Raw genomic sequence first — 23946 nt, forward strand, 5'->3', positions numbered from 1 at the left:
TATTTTGACATTAACTTATGTACACAATGACGATACGAAAACTATTTTTGCTCGATAACAGAACATTTTATTATATGATTCAACAATTGTTGAAAATTTTAAGGATTTAACATTCAGGGGGTCGGGGGTAAGGAAAGATTGAAATAAATAGTCACTTACTTAACAAAATGATTGAGTAGAAAATCTATACAGTTCTTGTTTAAATCAGGCAGTTGTGCGTAGCATTTGAGCAATGCATGTCGCCGCGTGTGCGCCGGGCCGGAGTCTACAGACGTTCCAGCTCCCTGCAAACATAATACAATTACATTTCGTGTTGTCTCACTTAATTGAGCCCTCAATACCTTTTCTTTATTGCAACATAAGGTTAAAATTGGGTAGATTTTTTTTATATAGTTGTTTAAACATATTTAGATTACTTCGGGAAAAAAATGTAAAACAATATTAAAAAGTCACTGAAATTCAAAAGCAAAATATTTCAGTTATAATATAGAAAATGATATAAAAGCAAAATATCTGAGATATTTTGCTTTGAGTTCATATTCTATGTATTTGTTATATTTGTAATTCTTTAAAAAATTTAATAAATCTAATTAAATAATAACGTTTAAATACCTGGGTGGCGCCCCAAGCTCGAATGAGTTCCGGATACAGCGCATCCGTAAACAAAGCCTCCGGCAGTTCCCGTAAGTACAACTTGAGCACGCCCGTCACAGAGTGGATGTCAACTTCTTTTAGTAGCTGCTCGGCTTCGTAAGCATCTGAAATGAAAAATTCTGTTAGCGAATGTCTTGGCCAAGCAAATTTTTTAATCTAAATATTTTACCTACACAACGCTGCGTTGCTACTTTAGGTGAATCATACATCTTAATTTAAGTTTTATGAACTCATTCTGTATATTCGTAGGCCTTTTTCTTCGACAAACTACAGCGACAGGGGTTCGTCTATCATTTTGATAGTGTAGAAGTTCTAAGCAGGGGATCAAAAATATAAGGGGCATTTTTGGTCCTTCGAGCCGGATGCAGACTGTTAGCTTTCGTCATTTTTTTTCATGACGAAAAAAATTCTGCTGAAGAAATTTACTTTCACTGCTTTACTTCGCGACAATCATCGATATGGCAAACTATAACATTCATAGATGAAATAATAGTTTAAAAAAAACTAAAAAACTACGCTTTTATTGCTAATCAAACTAAAAAATAGAAAATAAAAATTAATGACAAAGGAATTCAGTAGTAGCAAGTCGAACAATCAGTTATAGTCAGTTGTAGTAGTAATTACCTCGGATTAAAATTATAACAAAATTAAATTTATAAACAAAACAATTTAAATCAGAGTAAAAAGCGTGGGGTGCCTGATGTAGTAAATATTAAAATCATTCTATTAGCATATATTTATGACAAGAGAGTTATGAAAATGAAGTAAAATGCACCCCACGCTTTTTACTCTGATTTAAATTGTTTTGTTTATAAATTTAATTTTGTTATAATTTTAATCCGAGGTAATTACTACTACAACTGACTATAACTGATTGTTCGACTTGCTACTACTGAATTCCTTTGTCATTAATTTTTATTTTCTATTTTTTAGTTTGATTAGCAATAAAAGCGTAGTTTTTTAGTTTTTTTTAAACTATTATTTATTTTCTATTTTTTAGTTCGATTTGCAATAAAACGGGTAGTTTTTTAGTTTTTTTATACAATTATTTTTTGGAAGTTAACACTTCTGGTATAACTATCTTACTAGAAAAGACTTTCGCAACCATGCGCCCATCGCCGGAGGTTTTCACAACTAACTTTCTTAAAGTTATATGTGGCCTGATTGGATTAAATCTCATAATATTCTCATCATCATAATTCTTTTTAAGGCGATGGGCTTGCAACCTGTCACTATTTGAATCTCAATTCTATCTTAAAGCCAAATAGCTGAACGTGGCCTATCAGTCTTTACAAGACTGTTGGCTCTGTCTACCCCGCAAGGGATATAGACGTGATTATATGTATGTATGATGATTGTTAAACCCAGTTGAAAAGAATTTTATAGTGATAAATCACTGTTAATAATATTTTTGACTATCCAGCAAACGTAATAATTTTCGATTGTGGCCTTGCCAGGAATCAAACCACTAGATTAAGAGGCAGATTGATACAGGAACAAAAATATTTCAAACATACCTCCACTGCCTATACAACCAGGAACGCAACAAAGTTTATCTGAAGACATCGTGGCACTTTTGTTGTAAAATCTGTCTTTCACAAAAACAAACACAAACTTGGGACTCCTATCTCAAATAATAAGGTACTTTTTACAGGAGTCCTATCTCAAAATATCTGCACAACACAGTAAACACAGTCAGAGTCCAATCTCAGATGATAAAATCACACGAATATCCGGAAGAACAAAGCTCGACTCAACGGAAGATTCCAAACTCCAAATAACGATAAGTTATCAGCACAAAACAAAGTGCAAATAGGTAAATACACAGGCACCGGTAAAAAACAACAGAAAGAAAGTTTACAGGTGTTCGAATCGAATTCAATCAAAACTTACTGCAAAACTTATTTGACATAAAAAACTGTCACTCATTTTCCAAACGAGTATTACAGTGTTGCTATTATAAATAGGCAAAAGATACCTAATGTTAATTCAAAAATTGCATTAATATGTTAAATACGTATTAAATATCGCAAAGTTCTGTAGGTAGTAACTTTATTCTTGTATTTTTGTAAATTTAGTTGTTCAATTTTCATTTATTACTTTTGTTTTATTACTTATATATTTTTTATTGTTTTAAAATATTCTACTAATTCTACTATGGTTTCTAATGGTAATACTAAATGGAGCAATGCGATGAAATAAAGAAGCCTCAGGTTAATAGTAACATTATATGGAAATATATTACATCTCTTTTTGACTCATTATACGTCAGAACTTCTTGGTTTCTTGTATGGAGATTACTGGCACTGGTGCTATCTCTGTCTCTCTTACTCTCATACGAAGGATCTAAAAATGAATTTATTAATCCTGGCAGTTTTAATAAGGATAATGAGAAACTCTTATCAAAATATTGCATTGTCATCGGTCCTTGATACGTGTGCAAAGTTCCAAGTTGATCAGACGTTTAGAAATCAGTGAAAATTAAGCTCAAAGATTCCGTTACACACATACATACATACATACAACCCAAGGTAATAAAAGCGTAGTAAAAAACAATAATTGAATGAACTCACTAGTCTCGAAGCTCTTCTTGAGGCGGTTTAGATCGGACGCGCTGCCGGAAATGCGGTACACGCCCACCTCAGTTATTCCTCGCCGCTCGACTTCTCGCACACAAGCGCTTATTATGAACGGAATATTGCGTTTTTCACGTCTGAAACAAGATATCATTTTTTTGAAGGAATGAACTAGCGCTGCCAACGATAATAGGCCAAAAGATAAGTGTAGATTTATTATTTTTACGGGAAATATCTTTGACCCTGAGCTCTTTGATTGAAGAATTTGTAATGTTAACGAAACTGCTGAAAAAACCTTGTAGGTGTTATTATAACGATACACAAAACTTGCACGTACATTTGTGAAACCCTGCTATCTATTTTGTTAAAGATAAAAATAGGGGTGAGAGCAGGATAGCAGATTTGTGCCGAAAAATCAACAAAAGTCTCTACTTTTCCGTAAAGCGCCTACTCTTTCCCTGCACGCATGTCAGCGCGCTTCCAGTAAGTGGTTAGAGTCGCAGTACATACTTGGCGACGTGCGTGATCTTAGCGCCGAACAGCGCGCCGGGCTTGGCGGACGGCACGCGGCGCGCCTCTCTCTCGGGCGGCAGAATGCGCAGGCGCAGCGGCAGCGAGCCGCCGCCCAGCGACACGGCGCGGCACACGCCGCCCGTCTCTAGCGCCCACTCGCGGGACAACTGTCAACAAACATAGCTTTTATATGCAAACGGCATGACATTCTTGTTATCCGGTAACGACGGTGAATGATGCGTGGGGTATGGACAAAGAACCCGAAGCTTCGAAACCCGCTAATGCACCGTGGCTCCCGGTGGCTTACATGGCTCTGAGGGAGGAGATCCAGCTCGAAAGAGAAAATATTTAAATTAAATAAAACAAAGGGATATCCTTACCTTGAGCGTACACTTTCCTCTCAGCACAGGTCTTGCAGCGTCTTCATAGAGCAGTAGTCGCAGATTCTGCGAACCCTCAAGATCTAAAGTGAAGTTTTCGTTCCACCGCGGCTGCGCTGATCGACACACCAGTTTCGACTTCGCCTTGCGGAAGTAGTGACCGTACGAATCGATCTCCACTACTATGTAATAATCTGGAAAAACATATTTGAATTAAGAAATCGAGTAATATTAGAAATGCAACTTGATCTGAAATGTGCGGCATGAAAATGAAAAATGGAAAAATAAATTTAGTTGGAAACGAGAACAAGTACAATTAAATTACATAGGATAACTATGACATCTGCAGAAGTTATTTAACTGTGTCAACGCCTCACCTCATTAAGAGCACGGTCACTTCCCTGGATTAAAGATAGTTATGATTAATGCCATTTTTGAAGGTTAAAAGAAAAATTACTCGTTTAGATAAGCGGTTATTAAATAACAATTAGTTATCAGTAGCCATAGTCAAGGTGGAAATGTTTGAGGGAGGCCTATCTCCTGCCGACTCATTTCGACAGAGATGATAACCAAATCATCACGGATTTGTAGCGGAAATTAGATTTTTGACTCAACCAACATCAACGGGCTGATATTTCGCTAGGTTGGATGGGTTTTTTTTTACGTGTGGAAAGACCTTCGTCTACCCGGCCGGCTACGAGAAGCCGGACAGGTTATGTGGGGCTTGAACCCACTAAAACCACACGGTGCCATCGCCTACCGCTTGTTGCCAGGAGTGTGAGCTGCCCTCGCTCATATTCCTGATGCGGCGGCCGCTTCCACGGCGGCCTCGGCTCGGCCGCTCTCCACGGAGCGGCCAGCGGGGTGACCCGTCGGCCTTCAATTCTACTAGGTTTGATGGGTACACCAAGATAACCGTGGCTCCGAGAATGTTGCGTCGAAGATTGTATTTATGCTCTAATCCGTAGAAACTTAGCTGTTCGTTAATCGTGTGCGAATGTGACTAACGCAGGTGTCAGATTTGACAAGTTAAGAATAAATGTTGAGCAGCGAAAACGAAGAGTTGCGCTCGCGTGACGAGTTGCCAGTAATCCGCCAGCAGCTCCGGCGTGAGATCGCGGTGCGACGTGTATACGGTGCGTCTCACCAGCCTGCGTGTCTAGCGGCGAAGTGCAGCCCCCGATGTGCAGCTGCAGGTCGCCGAGCAGCAGCGAGTCGTCGCGGCCGCTGCGCAGCAGGTACGACCCCATGTCCGTCTGCAGGAAGCTGCGGCACGCCGTCACCCACGCCTGCAGCTCCAGCATGGAGATCGCGGTCGCGCCCAGCGGCGGCGCTGATGATGCCTGTATCACAAAAACTCTGTTACAGGACACAATACTTGCATATATGTATATGCACCATTCATCTAGTGGCATGATGACGCACAACACTGAACAATGTACTATCTGATACAGTGTAAGTGTAGGGTTAAAACTGCGGCACATATTCGAAGTTGAATCTCGGAGGATCCATATGCCAGATAATGTAGGTTGCGGTAGAATAATCCGACATTCGTGTTTCAATTTTGGATCAACACACATCCAAAAGCCATCCATCCACAAACTTTCATCATCATCATATCAGCACTAAAGTTGGATTACATAATATATAAGGTATATAATCCAATTCATACCTGTAACGCATGTATAGAGTCGATCCACTGCGTGCGCTCGAACTCCGAGCTGAGGAAGAACACGTGCTGCCGCTGTAGGCCTCCGCCGGCCGCCTTGGCGCCCACGCGGAATACCAAGTTCGGCGACGCCAGTACGAGTTGTCCCTCCAACTCGGCTAATTTCTTTCGCTGCTTCTCTAGGGCGCCGCGGCTGCCAATACGGATTTTCTAGAAAAATATTAAATAAAATACATACGTATGTATACCTACGTATACAATCTCACCTGTATACCTTACGGGTAGCTTCAGGAGTAGAGCTTACAGTCTCATAAAAACTGAAACGCCACGTTCAGCTGTATCCATTGGCTTAATAATGAAATAGAAACATTGATCTGAATGAATCTTATCAAAATTGTTTTTTTAAACTTTAGATTCGATTGGAAAATAAGAATTCTTTCGGGAGTTCGAAACACTTTACAACACAACATAGAGGCTAAAAAACCTACCTTATCATCGGCCACCGCTCGTTCCTCTGCCAGGATCTGATCACGTACGGTGGAAGCCTGCGACTTGAGCGCCACGATATTAGCCGGCGAAGTCTCCCGGGCCTCAACGCCGGCTTCTTCCTCCACGACGACGATATCGGGTAAAGGAATGAACCATTTCAGTTCGAACGTGAACTTGTCACGACCCGAAGCCTAAAGGTTAGAGTCAGAAATTATTATTATGAGTGTGCTAGAAGGGTTCAACAAGTATGGCACTACAGCAATGCTGATTGATTCACTCAGCATCAGCAATCATCGATTACTGACTACGACCAGTTTGACAAGGGTGCAACGATTAAGAGAATTAGCATAATCTTTTATATATTCATCAGCTCCTAGTGTTTACTACGGCCCCCTCACTGGGAAAGTTCAAAGCATACGCGCATGACCACGATTCAGTATCTCTTCTATACTATACTTTAACTGGAAAAATATCGCAGGTGGATTTTATTTAATTACGACATCAACGGGACATATCAAATTGAAGTTTTAAAAAAATCCTTGTTTTGAAAAGCTTATTTCTGACAACATTACCAACTTTTTCGCAAAGCTAGCGAGTGAACGCCTGCATTTATTTCGCAATACGCGTGCGAACGCGCCGTTTAAAAAACAATGACAAAGGCCTTTGTTGCCGTCCATAGAACTTTAAAACTAGGAAGTTACATGAATCATTTTCATACATACAGAATAAAAATTTCACGTTTCTGAATTGAGCATATATATTGCGAAAACATAAATTTTATGAAGCACGCATCCCTATTATACCGACTTTTCCTCAACCCTATTTTTATGCGGCTTCGTCGACCGCAGCTTTTACAATGAGTAGCTCGTACACTTAGCATTATCGAGGTGGGGATTCTCATTATAATAAAAGATGTATTTCAAAAGATTTTATATCCATATGAGCTATTTTACCTTATATTTGGCACACGCGATAACGTCGTTAAAAAGGAAGAGATGCCTTAATTTTCTATGCCCATCAGAAAGTTCTACTATAAATGAGTTTTTGACCAGTCTTCGTTGTGCACGATCTGCATTCTGAAAAAAATAATTAAAAAATAAATAAATGAAATTCAGCATCTTATTGCTGCACGTCGGCAACAAATAGTATATCATACTTACAGGAAACATAGATTTCGTCTGTATAATGTTGAACTCGTCTAAGAAATGTTGGGTCATGTTTAGCGCGTCCGTCAGCATTGTATGGTCCGGATGGCTAGCTGGTGTATATTTAATGAGATCCTGAAAATTAAATAAAATTTTACATGACTGCCCCAAAACAATTTCATAGTTGTAAACTTTTACAAGAGAAGAAAGCAATAAAAGTTATAAAGAATGTGTAATTCTCAGAGCGCTTATTTCAGAACGTGGATAGTACATTATGTCTAATCTTCTCTTTCCCTATATTTGAGATAATCCGGATTGTGAAAAAGAGAGACAAGACATACACCTTGTCAACGTTCGTGAATACTGAGACAGTGCTGCTACACACAACGCAATTTGTTGGTCCTCCTGGTGTTACTTTCAGTTGCTTCCTTCCAAGAGATCGGCCTATGATATGACCACAATCCAGAACTTATCCAAGCCAGTTAATAAATGAAGGGATACACAAACAGTAGAATCCCGATTATCCGAAACCCGATTATCCGAACATCCGATTATCCGAACTCGCGTCACGGCTCTAGTACCGCGCAACTAGACACGTAGCGACAAGTTAAAACGCGCCTCCGAATGTTTAATCCCGCTCTCATCTCAAAGAAGAGACTGAAACTGAGGATGAATGTCAAGGACCATCTCACGCAGAAGCTTTTGAAGCTCTAGAAATAGCTTTTAAGTGGTTTGAAAGACAGGAGGAATCGGATTCCTTACAGCTGTTACAACTGAAGCACATCAGGGATTTGGCTGCAATGAAAAGATGTGATTCATTACGTCAAAGTTCAATAACAAGTTATTTTCAACCAAAATTGTAAATAACATTGGTACATATTACAATGTCATTCATTATATTTGAACTACATATACATATATATGTAAACGACGTAGGTACAGTTAAACTCATTACATAATATAACATTTAAATTTCAAATATTGTTTTATTTGACTATGAAATCGATTATCCGAATTTTCGATTATCCGAATTACCACTGGTTTTAATTGATTCGGATAATCGGGATTCTACTGTATGACATTCATTAAATCTATTACAAGAGAAATAAGACTACTATAATGAGTAACCACAAACTTACATGCAAAACGAGCGCGTTCTTCTGCACCCTTGCGACGGGTTTATGCAACAAATCGTCAAGCGACATCGGTTGGCCGCGACACGCGATCTCGCGCGTCAGCTCCGCGAAATACTGCGACGTGCTGCAGCGACGTCGCACCGCGTCTGTCGCGCGACCGTAGTTGTGCAGGAACGCGCCGTAGATATTGATGTTTTCCGCCTATGAAAAATCGGCATGATGACTAATTTTCGTTCTAGGGTTTATAAATTTAATTTTACATTAACTAAAACATTGGTGAAATAATCCAAGTCTCTTACGAAACGATACTTAAGTATGACGTCACACTAGAGTAGGTATCTTGTTCGCAATGAAATGCAGGACTTATAAAATTTACTCGACATATGTCTTCATCACACATCATATAACAGCTAGAAGTGTTCTTAAAAATAGTAAAATAAAGTTACTATTATATTTACCATCTTTTTAAAGTGGATTCCAACTGACAATGGTTCATCCCAACTAGCCACAGCGGCTTTAAGGCCTTCCAAAAAATTCTTATGTAATTCATGTAATTCGGATATCTTATAAAATATTGTATTAAACTCTTCTTCAGTAATCACCGGTTGAGATGTTGATAAAGTAGCTTTTATGGCGTTCATATACTGAAAACCGAAATAATGTGTTACATATTAAAACGAATAAAAAGACAGTAGAATAGGATACAATTAAATGTGATTTACAACATTCATTAATACATGGCCACCATGGGATTCGATCCGCTATATCTAGTTTACGAGTCGGGTATCATTAACAGTTCTATTCTTTGCTTTAAGAAGCCATTTAATAGCGCCTTTATTTCTTGTTTCCTGCCTTGTTGAATTTCATCGACAAAACTTTTCCAATTCTTTTTCCCTCATATTTGAGACATATAAGGTATCATTAAGCCAAACAGCTGAACGTGGCTTATCAGTATTTTCAAGACTGTTGGCTCTGTCTAACCCGCAAGGTAAGTATTATGTATATACAATTTATTTTTATCCTGTCTTACTTGCTCGTGTATTAAGTTTAGCTGGGAATATTTTTTGTTTAAAAAATAATACCTACCTTTTCCATAACATACAGACATTCAACATAAACGGTTTCGCTTTCAATGATGCTCTTGACAATGCAGCGGTGCATCGTGAGTCGCTCTGCTTCAGCATTGCTATTAGTAGATTCCTGCAATAAAAAAATATCAAAATGAGCATGTTCGTAACTTAAGTATATTGCATAACACTTCATTGCAGTAAAAATGAACAATTATGGTTCCATTGTTTGACAAACAAACGAAAATTTGTAAGCAATCAGGGCCTCGCTAGACTTATGAGTTATTTCCGCCATTCTAGGTCTCAATCTGAATCAGGTGTGCGAGATGAAATTTACCTTAAGTTTTGTGTGCATAATTTTCTTGAAATTAATTGAAAGCCATGATTCTGAGAGTAAGTATTATTACAAATTCTTGTTAATATAATTCATTAATATATACAGATTTTTGTGTCGATTTACCTAATTTTTTTATGGCATTTAGGCTCGGAGATGAATCGAATAGAAATTAGTCCATTCTACGATACCATAATAATAAGTGATGTTGCCGATATTATCAACGAATTTGAAAACAATATGGTAAGTATAACAATTTTTACGGTATTTTTAATATCAATTAAATCACTTTTGGTTCAGTCTGATAAATCAAATTATTTTTCAGAACTCTCCATTAGACGCAATTCTTAACAGCGAAAGTGAAAGCGATGAAAATATTGAAGATTTACTAACCGAGTATCAGATATCCTTAGACAAAGCTCACAAGCAGCGGCTGACATATTTAGAAAATAAAAATAAATCAAAGAACAAGGTTCCACTTTTCCGGCATGAAAAATTTTTCAAAGGAAAAACACCCAACGTGAAACACGACAATTACTACTTCAATAGTTTTCTCAATCCTTTTAAACCAACACGAAATAATTTCGACCTTTATGTACCACTTACTCCGAATGAAAAATTATTAAACAAACCATTAGGCGATTTACGTAAGGAGCCTGCTCCTCAATTTTCGGCTATAGATAAGATTATCAAAAACAAGTTTCTACCCATTAATTTCCAATCTACTTCCCTTTTTAATCCAGATATGGAGTTGATGAAACCTCGTTGCTGTAAAAACGGGCAAGGTAATTGTAAACAGTGCCCAACTGTATTTAATGCCTTTACCGAAAAACGCACTGATCCCAAAGTATTGATATTTGATAAAACATCATCAGATATTCAACAAGATCCTGCTCATCCAGGAAATAATTTTATGAATAACGAGCTGGCGAATGATCTTGAAAACACAATTAACCTGAAAATAAAAGTTGATGTCCAGCTACCAAGCTTAATGAATATGAGAAAATCCTACAAAGGGCGATATCGCGAAAGAAATATTGACCCAGAAGACACATATTCCAAGGAGTTCATGTCTAGTATAAATCTGCCAATACCATATTTTAACTTTCCAATTCCATTAGATCTCATTCATAAAAAGAGTCCTAAATTCTTTAAACACGATAATATACACGAGATAACTATACATAAGAAAAAGAAGTCAAGGAATAATAGCAATAAAAAACATAGAAATAAAATAATATCATATCAAAAAATATCTTCGGACTTACCACATATAAATAATATCACCGTCGAAAATATAACCAGTTCTAATGATAATATATACAGCACCAGTGAAAACATCAATAATCATTTGAACACAATAAGTAAGCTTGTTGAAGATCATACTAAAAACAATAATACAAAAGTGCAAAGTGTTAAAGAAAAAAATAACAATGACCAAATATTAGAAAGTATATTTGTAACAGTTAATATTTCAAACGAGGAATCGGATAAAGAAGATGCTAATAAAACTATTGAGAATAGCATTGAAACTGATTACACTAAAGCACATGGACTTAATATTACTACCGAAAAAACACTATTACGAAAAAGGCGTCACATTCAGAGTCGGAATATAACAGTCAATACAAATTTGACTGTTATTGGATTACAAAATGTTACAATCCTCAATTCTACTTCTAAGAAAGGAATAGAAAAAGTTGTAGAACAAACAATATCAAAGAAAATTGAAAAGAGTATGTTAGCTGACGCTGAAATGCTTTTTTGGCCGACTTTACCTCAAAACCGATCAGTACCTATTCCTAATAATATAACTAATTTAATATTAGAAAGGGAAAGTAAGAAAGAAAAGTTGAATATGAGTACGGACACGATTCGACATAATCGCACTTTAGCTTTAGAACATGCTATATTTGGCAACGTTGATTGGGATGATATAAGTGTAGTTGCGCCTACATTTTTATCATTTGTTGGTAAATATATCAGGGGTGCTTTAACCTTTTGTTCGGAAAAGATTTGCCACTCCATGAAATGCGAAGAAAAGAAATGTACTCACAGAATATGTGTTCCTGAAGATAGATTAAATCAGAAAGGACACTGTACAGGATCCAATACAACAGGTCTGTAAGAAACACACATTTTTTTGTCCATGCCATAATTAGTTACGTGTTTGTTTTTACTTTTTGCAATTATCCTTGCGGCTGAGTAGAACGTATTCATTCTTTTAGCATTTATTTTAATTTTTATACTTTTAATTTAACTTAGGTTTAGCTGGATAGCTAAATCAGTGTGCAACTTATATATTTTTTTATTTATTTCCATTACAGATAGCATAGCATCATTGGAATCTATTATGGATTTACCATCAAGTGTTGTTTTCAAAATTGTGGATATTGTGGAGGATAAAATGTTAGGCAAAGTATTTGGGAAGGTGACACTTTGCACCAACGCAAAGTGCTTAACATTTCTGGCATCCAAAAAGACTTTCCTTAAGTACAGATGTAATATTAAGGAATCAAACTCGACTGGACACTGCCCAAATATAAAAAATGAAAAAATCATGTAGCCCATAGTTTGCAAAATAAAATGATTTCAAACTTGAAACAAGCGATGTTTATAAATATTCTGTTATGCTACAATTTGGTTCTGATAAGAACCATTCATGCTTATAAAACAAACACTATTCAATATGCAGTTTTCTTACGACTTGTACATACAAAAAATAATATTGATTTATTTAAATATTATATTGCTGTTATTGTGTGATACAGATGTAAGTGCTTCACTGAATTACGCGGTTTCGGTTTGTTTCACCGGTCACCTCATCTAAGATAAATATATTATTCCTATAATTCGAAAAATATACCTACCTACTAATAACCACTTCCTGAGGTTATATTTTACTTGTAAAATTTAATGTGCGTATATATTATATTAATTGATTAATATGTATTTGAGTTAATTTAGACATTAAGAAAAAGTATTTAGGATTGGCTCAATACAATTGGTTATATTATACATTTTGCTAGAATTATTATTTACTTCCATTGTTGGTAAAGTTTTAGATATACTTTGCAAATATTTTCCTCGGTCTTGCTATTGGAACAAACAACCTCAAAATGAAAAGTATTCAATTATTGTGTGTGCATGTAACTATATAATACTAATGATAAAGTAATTATAGGAGTCAGTAGAACTGTATATTTCACCGTGGAAGAAAGTTGTCCCTAGAGTGATCAGCTTCGATACCAAAGGTGCCGTGATAAAATCCGCTGTGAAAACAGACAATTTCATAAGTTGGAAGAAAATAGAAGAAGTAATAGGTAAAAAAGCCGCACGCAAACTTCAAGAAGAAAACGATTGGGATCCACAAGAATGGAATGATTACGTCACTGTAGAAATACGGCAAATGATTCGTAGATTATATACGAATTTGCATTCAAATGGAAGATTGAAAATTTTTACTCTCTGCAGTAAACCTAAATCCATTTGCAGATTTTTAATTTGTACAAATATCAGAGAATTTTGCTTACTGTGCGAAGCTACTAATGAAGATATGCTTGTGAAGGCTTTTTCAAATAAGATTACGCAATGCGCAAACTTTTCAACCACGTTTTTAATAACACAGGGGCATTATTAAATAATAAATAAAATTAGAAACAAAGAAATACGATCATTTTAAATAAAATAACACAGTAGCAAATGTGTCATAAATACTTTCATATGAATGAGAGAAAAAATGTAGATTCTTATCTCATGTTTGTCTTTTGTGCAAGAATGAAAAAAGGTGCCGGTAAATTAAAAGCTCCGTTGGTCGTTTGTTTCTCATTAGGTAAACATTCCTGACTGTGCTTATCTCACAGATAGGGAGATACTTAGCAGAGGGTCGTGTATATAAGATCAAAGTTGGGACAGTCCAAACATTTAGTTCCTTGCGAGTGGTGACATGCACGCAGTCATGTTGTTTTCAAAGTGTATTTTAACAATTTTGTTATTGAATATAGCACGTGAAAGTTCATGTAAACCTATGACTGATGGTAAGTAATTTTTATTTCTTGTTAACAAGCCAGGGGTGACATAAATTTCGGACGTTATGAGATTATAAATAAGATAATCACCCTGGTCATTCTAAATAAACCTATTGTACCATGTTATTCTTACCTTCAAAAATAAATTCTCGTAAAATAAATAAAAAAGGGTTTTCAAAATATGAAGTTTTTTCAATGCATGGTTCACCAGTTTAGATTTGTTTATGTAAGTGTTCAATAATAATTGTAAATAATTATACTAACATCGCTTGCAGAATACATAACAGAGGCTCGGGGTATTGGTAGCACGTTGTGGGGCTGGATCACGTACCCTTTCTCCTGGTGGAGTTCCGGCGAGCCAGCGCCCGTCAACGATCAGCTGATTGGATCCACGACGTTAGGACCCTACGATAACATAGAAGTGGAACGGCACAATGTCACCGTTTGGTGCAACGATCAGACATGCACCACTATGAGATGCGATAAATACGGCTGCAAGAACACAACTTGCAATATTTATGACACCGATATGAAGGGTCAGTGCCGCGAATACGTGACGAAGCCAGATGAACCAGCGCCTACGATTTCGAGCGAAGCAACGAATTCTTCACAAACATCTGAAGTTACGGAAGCCACGCAAAAACTACCATCGAAACCAGACATTGTTACTAATGCACCCGAAATTAAACCAGTAGTTGTGACTAACAATCCTGAAACTAGCCAAGCTGTGGACGAGAGGCCTTTGGAACTTGAAGCGGTTTTATCCTCTACTGTCACCGAAGCTAACGTTAAGGATCCCCAGGCAGACGTTGTGAACTCCAGCGTTTATAAGGTCAGTTCATTGAGGAATCAGTGACTAAATTAATGAATGTTAACAGGTTATTAATAATTTTATATTCAAAGCAATAATTGATTTCAACTAACAAGTGACGCGTACAAATTTTACAATACACCTTTCTTAGAAACTTATACTAATATAACTGATTAACATGGTATGCTATGCGGTTGAAATTATATTAGATAACGATGATGCTGCATGTTGACTGAAAGTTACGAAAAATTTCCTCTCGAAATTGTGATTGTTTTCCTATTTTCCGTAACGCTATTCAATATTTTCCTTTCAGGCGTAAAATCTTTTGAAGTATCCACTACATCATATCTAACGGAGATAAAAACAGGTATGGCAAATTATATTCAGTCAATGATAGAAGAGTACGCTACGAAGCTCACAAACACACTGCTAGAGAATCTTGACATCTCATCTTTCTGTGCCGACGGCGTGTGCTACTACACTGCTTGCGAAGAGGAAAACTGTAGACTGCGCTATTGTAAATACTACATACTGACCAACGAAGAGAAATGCACCGTTAAACCAACGACCACAAAGTTCAGTATGCATAGAAATAAAGTACTATCTATGATCGGTAATTCCAAAAACACAGAAGACAATGAAATCAATATTATAAATAAAATTTTGAATAAGTAGTTACCTACCTCACTAAAATGATGTTCACAGAATCAAAACAGAAGATCATTGAAACGGTATCACTATGGTCTATTTCGACACAGTACCTGCTTATCTACAACCTTAGAGATAACAAGTTCCCAACAAGTTTCAGGTAATATTTTAAGATTAAAATAGAACAGTTTCTTACGCCGAAATCAGACCTAATACTGCCTACCTAGTTTTAGGCGAATATAAAACACATTTTTTTTATTATTGTAATAATATATTTGCTTAAAGATTTGTTCGTTTCGTTTGAGTGTGACTAAAATTAAAAAATATAAATAACGACTTTTATTTTTATTATACATCTTCACTTACTAATAGTTTTAATATAAATCTTAACTAACAGCATTCTTGAAATCCTTCATATAGTTAAAAAAAAAAATAATGAATTTCTCTAACAAATAAGTGCAACAAAATATTTCATAGCTGGTTGGTAAGTTTGCCACCTAGCCGACCGTAAAAACTTACATTTTATGATAGGTACTTCGATGCTGTGAAAATATTTAGCTGCCTTTGGCGAACTCCCGAGCTTTCAATTGTGAATAAGTTATGATGATAGAGAGAAAAATAGAAAATGACAAGGTTTATTTCGCATCAAACGTCATCATGATTCTAACCATACTTTTATATTTATTGTACACAATTTTTTTATATTTAATGTATGTAGGAAAAATACATAATTGCAAACTTCACCAAGGTTACCGCATCTTACACTTTACACTGAAGAAATCATTCAATTCTACAAGATATAAAAATAGTGCACAGCACTACAATACTAAATGAACAAATTCATATAAGCCGCAAACATAATAAAATATACATCTGCCTGCTTTTGATCCATAATTTTATGATAATCGATAAGGTTTTGTGAATAAACTCTTCACTATTACTTTTTATAAATGATTAAAAATGGAAATTAAAGCACTATGTATGGATCGTAGAAAGATATAGTGTTCCTCCGGGAAAAAAGCGTGATTTATATTAGCATATCTTAAAATCCTACCTGAGTCTGTAATTTTCGTAAAGCGGGAGGTGTAGCACTCGCTTCGGTATCTGAAGATATAGCCCTGAGCAGCAACGGTGTATCCGTGGAGTCCACCAGTTCGGACGCTACTTCACTAGGTTCCACTCCTTCGCCAGCTTGCCTGCAACAAAATAACATTATCCAAGGTCTTGGTTGCATCGTTAGCGGTGTGGCTTCAGTGTCCGGGGTCGAATACCTAACCTTGTGGCATGGGAAGAAAATCAACTGACACTATGGACCAATGTGGAAGTCTGCACTATAAATGTGTCTTTTAATTTAGTCGCCTTTTAAGACATCCATGTAAAAAAGATCAAGTAGTCCTGTTCTAAAGTACTGAGAACCACACGACACTACAAGTTTACTGTTGTTGTTATTTAATTAGTTTAGCTTTGACTTGTCTATAAGTTGCTTTTAACGACATCATTAAAAGACACATAGACAAGTCAAGATATTGTTTTCCGTAAAACAATATAATTATCATCTTCTTGCCGTTAGTCCCGGTTTCGTTCGTATCACTCAAAAAGGGACGACTTACGACCTTACGAACTTCGTAACCTTTACAGTGGAACCTTATACATATTAAATCATGGTTACAAATCCAATTGTATGAATGTCCAGGTTCAATGTTCCTCATCTCTCAAACGAAAATTTCATCAAAAGTAGTTTTGACTATGACAAAACTACAAAAATGTTTTCTATTACATAAAAATACTTTTATTTGACCCCTGGCAAGATCAAGATATACTCTCTGACAGACTAATAATAACTCAATTCGATACACTTTCAATAAGGGGCAACTCATTGAGAAAGTGGCGCAAATAGATTTTACGGTATTACAACTGTAAAATTAATAGTAGAATAATTTAAGTTCAATGAATCTAAGTACAGCCGTGTGGTTACCGGCACAATAAATAAAGACCATTTTATATCTTTTTTTGTGGATAGACTAACGCAAATAGTTTCAACTAAATCACGCATTTAAAAGAAGATGCAATGTTTAGTGGCACCTGCGCTATATAGTTGAGTACCAGGCTAACGGTCTTTGGCGTCAAACAGGACTAACCCTGGCTGATAGGCCAAGTCTGTAAGAAGAAGAAGAACATAAATAAAAGTACTCACTGTATAAAATAGTGTATATTGACGTAATTGGGGGCAGTCGCACAAGGAGGAGAGTCGGGCCCTCGCGTCACACTAGGATCGGGCGGCGCGCTCGCTGCTGCGCTCAGTGCTAGCGTACTGGTCCCGCTTGAACCGTCGTCTGTGCTCGAACCAGTGCCACCTAACAACATAGTAGTAACATAGTAGTTTAAATGAAAATACTTGTTATTAAGACGACATTGTTTTATACTGATTTTATTATACAGAAAATGTATGGCCTTTTTAATTTTTCGTATGGAATCTTTGTTAAGAAAGTTAATTATTATTGGGAAGTTTATAACATGTGGATCATTAAAATTGGAGATTAAAGAGCTTTTGTAAGTGAAATGAAACATAATCTTAAATATAAAATATACAAAGTTAAGCGACATAGTATTCTTAGCAAATACCTGCTTGAATATAAACATATTCCCCATCATTCATGTCAGACGGCACTTGGTCGTAGTAAGGCTCGTCCTCCGCAGGGACAACGGCGGGGATGCTTTCCAAAGATATGGGGGCGGATTTGTCGTCACTCCCCTCCGGGAGGTCGGGGGTGGTAGACGTCACCTCCTCGTCGATGGAGCGAGGAGTTGCCGCTCCACCAGATCGTTTGCGCTCAGACGATAACGAGTTTATGCTCTCGTAGCTTTTCACCTAATAAAAATATTTTAGCGTCCATTATTAGGTTTTAAGTTTTAAGAATTCTAGGCTATAAAAAGTCAATAGATTTAACCGGCTGCTCTCTATATGTGGATCAGATAAAGTCACAATAATCAATTAGTCTAGATTCTAACACAGAAGTCTGATTAATAATTTGCAAACTTGGGTAAGCTAGTCTCTGCGAACCCATCCGAGAAAGAGGCGAGATTTTATTTATGTTAAGCTAGTACGACACCCACAAGATAATTTTCAGTTTACCTATAATTTCATTTTACGGACACGACACTGCATTTAGATGGTTTGGTCATGTGGAGAGGATGAATAAAAGTAGGTTGACTAAGCAGATATACAAGGAGAGTGTGGAGGGAAAGGTCGGAGTGGGAAGGCCTAGACGAACGTATCTTGATCAAATTAAGGACGTCCTGGCAAAGGGTCAGGTCAAGAGTACCCGAAACCCCCGAGTTTGCATCAAGAGAGTTATGAATGTGGATGAAGCGAAGGAAGTATGCAGAAATCGTGGCAAGTGGAAAGATGTAGTCTCTGCCTACCCCTCCGGGAAAGAGTAGTGATTTTATGTATGTATGTAAGTATGTACACTGCATTTAGTCTTTCCTGACAAGTGACTTCTTTAAAGCAATTAGGTGTACCTTATTATTTTGATATTGAACCTTAAGAAATTGAATAATCTAAATATCGTACTTAACTAATTCTTCACATACTAGTACGTAATTGTAACTCATCTGTATATATTCGTCATTCAAATACTTATATTAACAACAGTCATGCGCCATTTTACGTCATTTTACATAGAAAAACCAGCAAGAGACGCATAGCTGAAACCAAAGCGTGACAGCGTAGTTTAATTATACGTAATTCATTAAAACGTCACGCACGATTTCTCTTACACTACAATTTTTATTGCATCAAAACTACAGTTAAAATACATATTTCTAGCCAACTTGATAATCTTACCCTAATTTTATACGTATCGTATCTAATCCAATGCAACTAATTAGCTGTGCTATTGTAATAAACGAAGACAGACTTTCGCATTTATAATGTCAACTATGGATTCTAGTATCGTTAGATAGTATCTCATTATATAAAGAAACTTACTTTGGTTCAAGTTCTAATTATCGCTAATACATAAGTTACAAAAAAAAAACAGTAATTTTATTCATATACAAATTTTTTATATGTTGATTAAAAGGAGTTCATTGGGTTGTGGTCATACGTCAGTAACAATATTTTTAATTTTGATACGCACTGGGGTGACAAAGGGTACCTAAGCTCAGTAAGGATATTTTTAACTTTGATTCGCATGACATATCAAAGCGCTGAGCCCTTATATACACAGTTAATTTAAGGTGGGCGAGGATAAATCCTGTAAAATTAGAAGATACATGTTTATTACTCTTGAAATTTTAGAGATGAGTTATTAAACATGCTATGATGTAAGAGAGGTTTTATTTCAAAATAACGGTGACCACGCAACACTTAGTCATAGAAAGGAAAACATGCGCCTCTTTGTTTAATAACTTAAGGCTCCGTTTACCATGATAACGAGTTGATTGTACAAAATTCCATGGTGACCTCACCCTTTCACTGATAGAAGGTGTTGACGCTCGGCTAGCAATGGATTCCCTGGACTCAGCATTTCGCATCCGCCTGCCCAAAGAAGACGGCGGACTATCCTCAACCAATCCAGATTCAGGCAGTGACGCGCCACGCTTATTGAACACTTTCGGCGGCGGCCTGCAAACAGTATCTTTAATGTGCTATCTTATCTACTAAATATCAATTACAATTGCATGTAATTATTTATTCAAGGCAATACGCGCGTAGACAACCAACGACTATACAATGTTTTTAATGATGCAACATAAATGCTTTTAAGTCTATTAAAATTAAGTAGGTGTCCATTTCTTCAGTAATCTCAAATTTTTAAATCATTTTAATATTTAAGGTTAGTTTTATCGCTACTTTATGTTAGATAACCTAAATAAACATCATAAGAGTTTGTTTGTTAAAGCAGGCTTAACTCTAGAACTCCTAAACCGAATTTGATAAAATACTCTTGATTACCTAAGTTTTGACGGTCAATGCAACTTATTTACAAACATACAACAACAACAAACTCTCTCATCTTTACATGTATTTGCAACCTTTGCTAACATGTTTCAGAGCTGCCTTCAAACATGATGTAGGGAATAAATGAAATTATATTTATTCACTTATAAATATTGTCACATTACATTGTGGTGCCCTATAACCCACGATAGGTTGCCCTATGTTATGGGTGGCAGGTTTCCGACACAAGGACCAGTTGCAGTATTGTATTAGTGTAAGCCAAAGATACCATAACCAAGTTAGTTAAATATATCTTGCTAGAAATGAAAATTACTTACTTAGGTGGAACTTTCTTTTTGGCAGCTGCCGTAGGTTCAACAGGACTACTCTCAGAAGACTGAGGGGACTCATCTGTCTTCTTGGATGCATTCTCTGCTAGTTTCAGACCATTTACTTCGATGACTGTTACAAAATCACCACTTTGTGACGTTGGACGGTTTTTGACTTGGGTTGGACTTGTTTGATCTACAGCTACTGCATTAGATAAAAATAAGCCAAATCAAGATCATTGTAATAAATAAAGGTTTTAAAGCAGAATATTCAAATTTAAGATGTGAGGTACTTTAATTGTTAAACAATAGAACCGTAGAAAACAGTTTCCGTGGTTACACACAGAATAAACAATACAAAATGTATGCACATCAAATATCTTCTTACATAAATAAAAAATAGTATAAATTTAAATTAAGCAATAAAGACACATACATATAATAAATTATTATTCCTTACCTTTAGAATCTTGAATATTATCAGTTCTTTGCACAATTTCACTATGACATCTTCTCCGTGCTTCTGCTGCCAAATTGGATGAAAGCTCATTAATGCATTGGTTGATTGAACTCCGTTCACCAGCATGCACTGGTTTGCTTCTAAGCTGCACTTCTTCACATTCTACAGTCTCTGTTGTAGAGTCAACACTACTTGCGAGACTGGTTTCACTCTTCTTAGATAATGAATCTGTATTGGACTCCTAAAATTAAAAGTTACAAAAGTTTTACTAAATTATTCTCCATGACACCTCAAACCAAGTCCTTATACCTACTCCTAAAAGCCAGTAGTAAAAGTAGACTTAAAGTAATGGGAAATGCTTAAAAACAGTAAAAAACCTGTTCTTGTTTTTTTTTGTTCATTGATTTTATTTATTTAAACTTTATTGTACAAACAACGCCGATACGAACGAACTTATTTCTCAATGCATTTCTAAAAGTTAACCTTTGGGTTAAGCAGGTTTTGCAGGTTTTTCTTTTCAAAAGGGCAGGATCAATAACATATGACACATAAAATTTGTACGTGACAAATTTTCAAGGGCATTGAGTGGCTATAATTTACAGACTCAATATGGAGTGATCAAAATATAATTAACATACAAAAGGGAAGTCAGAAAGACATTACAGGTGACAACACATACCATGAGTGTAGAAACAATAACTATGTAATAATGTAAGACTTTAATAATTTTAAGTGACCCTGTGTCCTTTATGTTAATCCCTTGTGCAAACACAAACTTCCTGTTACAGTGAATTTGACTTATTAAAATGATGTCATACAGTAAAATAATCCATTTGTTGTCAAGGTTGTAGGCTTCAGTTCCCTCAGGTATCCTAACATATTTATGTCAAGGTCAATGGTATGATGACTCTGGATTTTAGTTAAATGTTTCTTACTTGATTAATGTATGATACTGGTGAAATAGAGAAACCTCCTTACTAATGAAAGTAACTTTTCTAAGAAATAATAAAGTAGGGATGTTTCTTTTAGTCGATGGGGTATCAACCTGTCCCTAAGTTAATCAAAACTGCTTTCTGTTAAACAAAATTATTCTCTTATAGGTACACTAAAAATATGTAATTTAAGAAGTAGGATAATGGGTGATAATTAAAAGCTACTGTTATGAGTAAATTTTTTTAAGATAGCAGTTGTGATAGTTGGATGAAAAATACAAAACATTATATTTGGGCTAAAGTCTTATCTACATGGAAGCAAAAATTGAATAGGTTTATAGTAAAGGCAGGTAGCTACTATAAAATAATATGATGTTGAGTCATACTTATTCAGCCAATGAATGTTATTGTGAGTGGTTACATACTCTATGTAATATATCAGCTTGATCTAACATAAAATAGAAAGGTGACATAACAAGTGTTTTGATAATCTATGCCTTTAACTTGCCAAACACCAGACCAAGTGGAGAGAGTAATATGGAACCCAGGCCTCAAAATGCTATTATGGAGAGTGCAACTAGGAACACCCAAAGAGAGAGAGAGAGTGATTCACAAAACACCCAAAGAAATTAAATCCTGTTTAGTAGTTTCTACCTAATGCTTTTTAAATAAACCAATATTTCCTCAAAATAATATTATCCCAGAATTCAGTGGTATAAAATTTATGCATGTTGTAGCCCCTGCTTTCATATGCTCTGAAGAGCATTATACAGTTACAAATAAGTATTAATTCATTCATACATAAATATGGAGCGAGCATCAATGAATAAAACATTTAGACTAAAATGTTTCCTCAATGCTCAGTGAGTATGAAAATCAATTCATTCATTGATACATTTACAAGTCAATGGGATCCTGTATAACAGTAAAGATAGGTTGATGTCCACCAATACTGTATCAAATTGACAAATTGAAAGATTCACATAATTTTTATTATACAATACTGATTCACTAAGTATATTGAATAAAGTCTTAAATCTAATAAAATTGTGAAAATGAGCTAAATTGATTGGATTTTGATTAATAGGATAGTATAGAAGAGATTTATTTTTAAAATTGGATACAAAGTATCACTTATTGATGTCAACATAAGTTAAAATATAGTGTTTACAAATAAAGAATGCCATAATTTTATGCTACTTCCTCTTCTCATCTAGAATTGTCAGAATATTTTTAGAGAAAAATAGTTATCAATATAAATCTTACTGTGATGGTGAACTTTAAATTAAGTATGGACAGCTAACACTTGGTAGAAAAGAGTTTTTATAGAAGATTAATTGATTGTTGAAGAATTAAGAATCTGAAGTTAAACGATGGAATATAGGGCATATTGATATACCTGTTTGTTATCAGACGTCTTGTCAGGTTCATTCGAGTCAGGCACCAAGGGCGGCGCCGCCCTGTTGCCCTGAGCAGCTTTGTGCTTCTCTACATCTGAGAGCAATGTTTCTAAATATGACACATAAAATTCTTCCTTCTCCAACTCTTCTCTAAGGATAGCCACTTTTTGTTTGTGTTTAGACAAATTGGCTCTGACATCTTCCTCCCAAGCGGCTGGTAAGGTACTATCTGGAAATCGTTGCACCCACACGCGTTGAAAATCTCCAAAGACACTCATCTCTCACAAAACGATTTCATGACCAGTTAATTTGCAATAGTTTACAGGGAAGCTTTTCGATGTACAAAAAAACCTATCATAAATTCACAAATACAATCACAAAATTATCTTGTCCTGTCATTAATTTCTGATTCTAACCATAAACTTAAAAG

General features: G+C 35.8%; 2 protein-coding genes across 2 annotated transcripts in view; one reads left to right on the top strand and one right to left on the bottom strand.

Moving 5' to 3' along the window:
- LOC106140372 (active breakpoint cluster region-related protein) overlaps positions 1-23942 on the bottom strand; it is a 28008-nt gene extending 4066 nt beyond the window's left edge. Inside the window, exons 1-20 of the mRNA XM_060947135.1 lie at positions 23516-23942; positions 21185-21425; positions 20734-20929; positions 19924-20080; positions 18073-18319; positions 17645-17804; positions 16505-16646; positions 9649-9762; positions 9021-9206; positions 8566-8763; positions 7442-7561; positions 7235-7357; positions 6281-6472; positions 5796-6002; positions 5271-5466; positions 4124-4317; positions 3741-3910; positions 3228-3367; positions 613-758; positions 160-284 (exon numbers count right to left, since the gene is read on the bottom strand). Of these exons, the coding sequence (XP_060803118.1) occupies positions 160-284; positions 613-758; positions 3228-3367; positions 3741-3910; positions 4124-4317; positions 5271-5466; positions 5796-6002; positions 6281-6472; positions 7235-7357; positions 7442-7561; positions 8566-8763; positions 9021-9206; positions 9649-9762; positions 16505-16646; positions 17645-17804; positions 18073-18319; positions 19924-20080; positions 20734-20929; positions 21185-21425; positions 23516-23794 (3533 nt within the window). The 5' untranslated portion in view covers positions 23795-23942. The remainder of the gene's footprint in view (positions 1-159; positions 285-612; positions 759-3227; positions 3368-3740; positions 3911-4123; positions 4318-5270; positions 5467-5795; positions 6003-6280; positions 6473-7234; positions 7358-7441; positions 7562-8565; positions 8764-9020; positions 9207-9648; positions 9763-16504; positions 16647-17644; positions 17805-18072; positions 18320-19923; positions 20081-20733; positions 20930-21184; positions 21426-23515) is intronic.
- On the top strand, positions 13919-15754 carry LOC106140374 (uncharacterized). Its single transcript, XM_013341957.2, has 3 exons — positions 13919-14000; positions 14267-14823; positions 15116-15754. Exons 1-3 carry the CDS (start codon positions 13922-13924, stop codon positions 15119-15121), a joined length of 642 nt encoding a protein of 213 aa, XP_013197411.1. The 5' UTR covers positions 13919-13921; the 3' UTR covers positions 15122-15754.
- Positions 23943-23946: the final 4 nt, after the last annotated feature.

This window comes from Amyelois transitella, chromosome 13, assembly GCF_032362555.1.
Source record: "Amyelois transitella isolate CPQ chromosome 13, ilAmyTran1.1, whole genome shotgun sequence".
In the NCBI taxonomy this organism is placed as follows: domain Eukaryota; kingdom Metazoa; phylum Arthropoda; class Insecta; order Lepidoptera; family Pyralidae; genus Amyelois; species Amyelois transitella.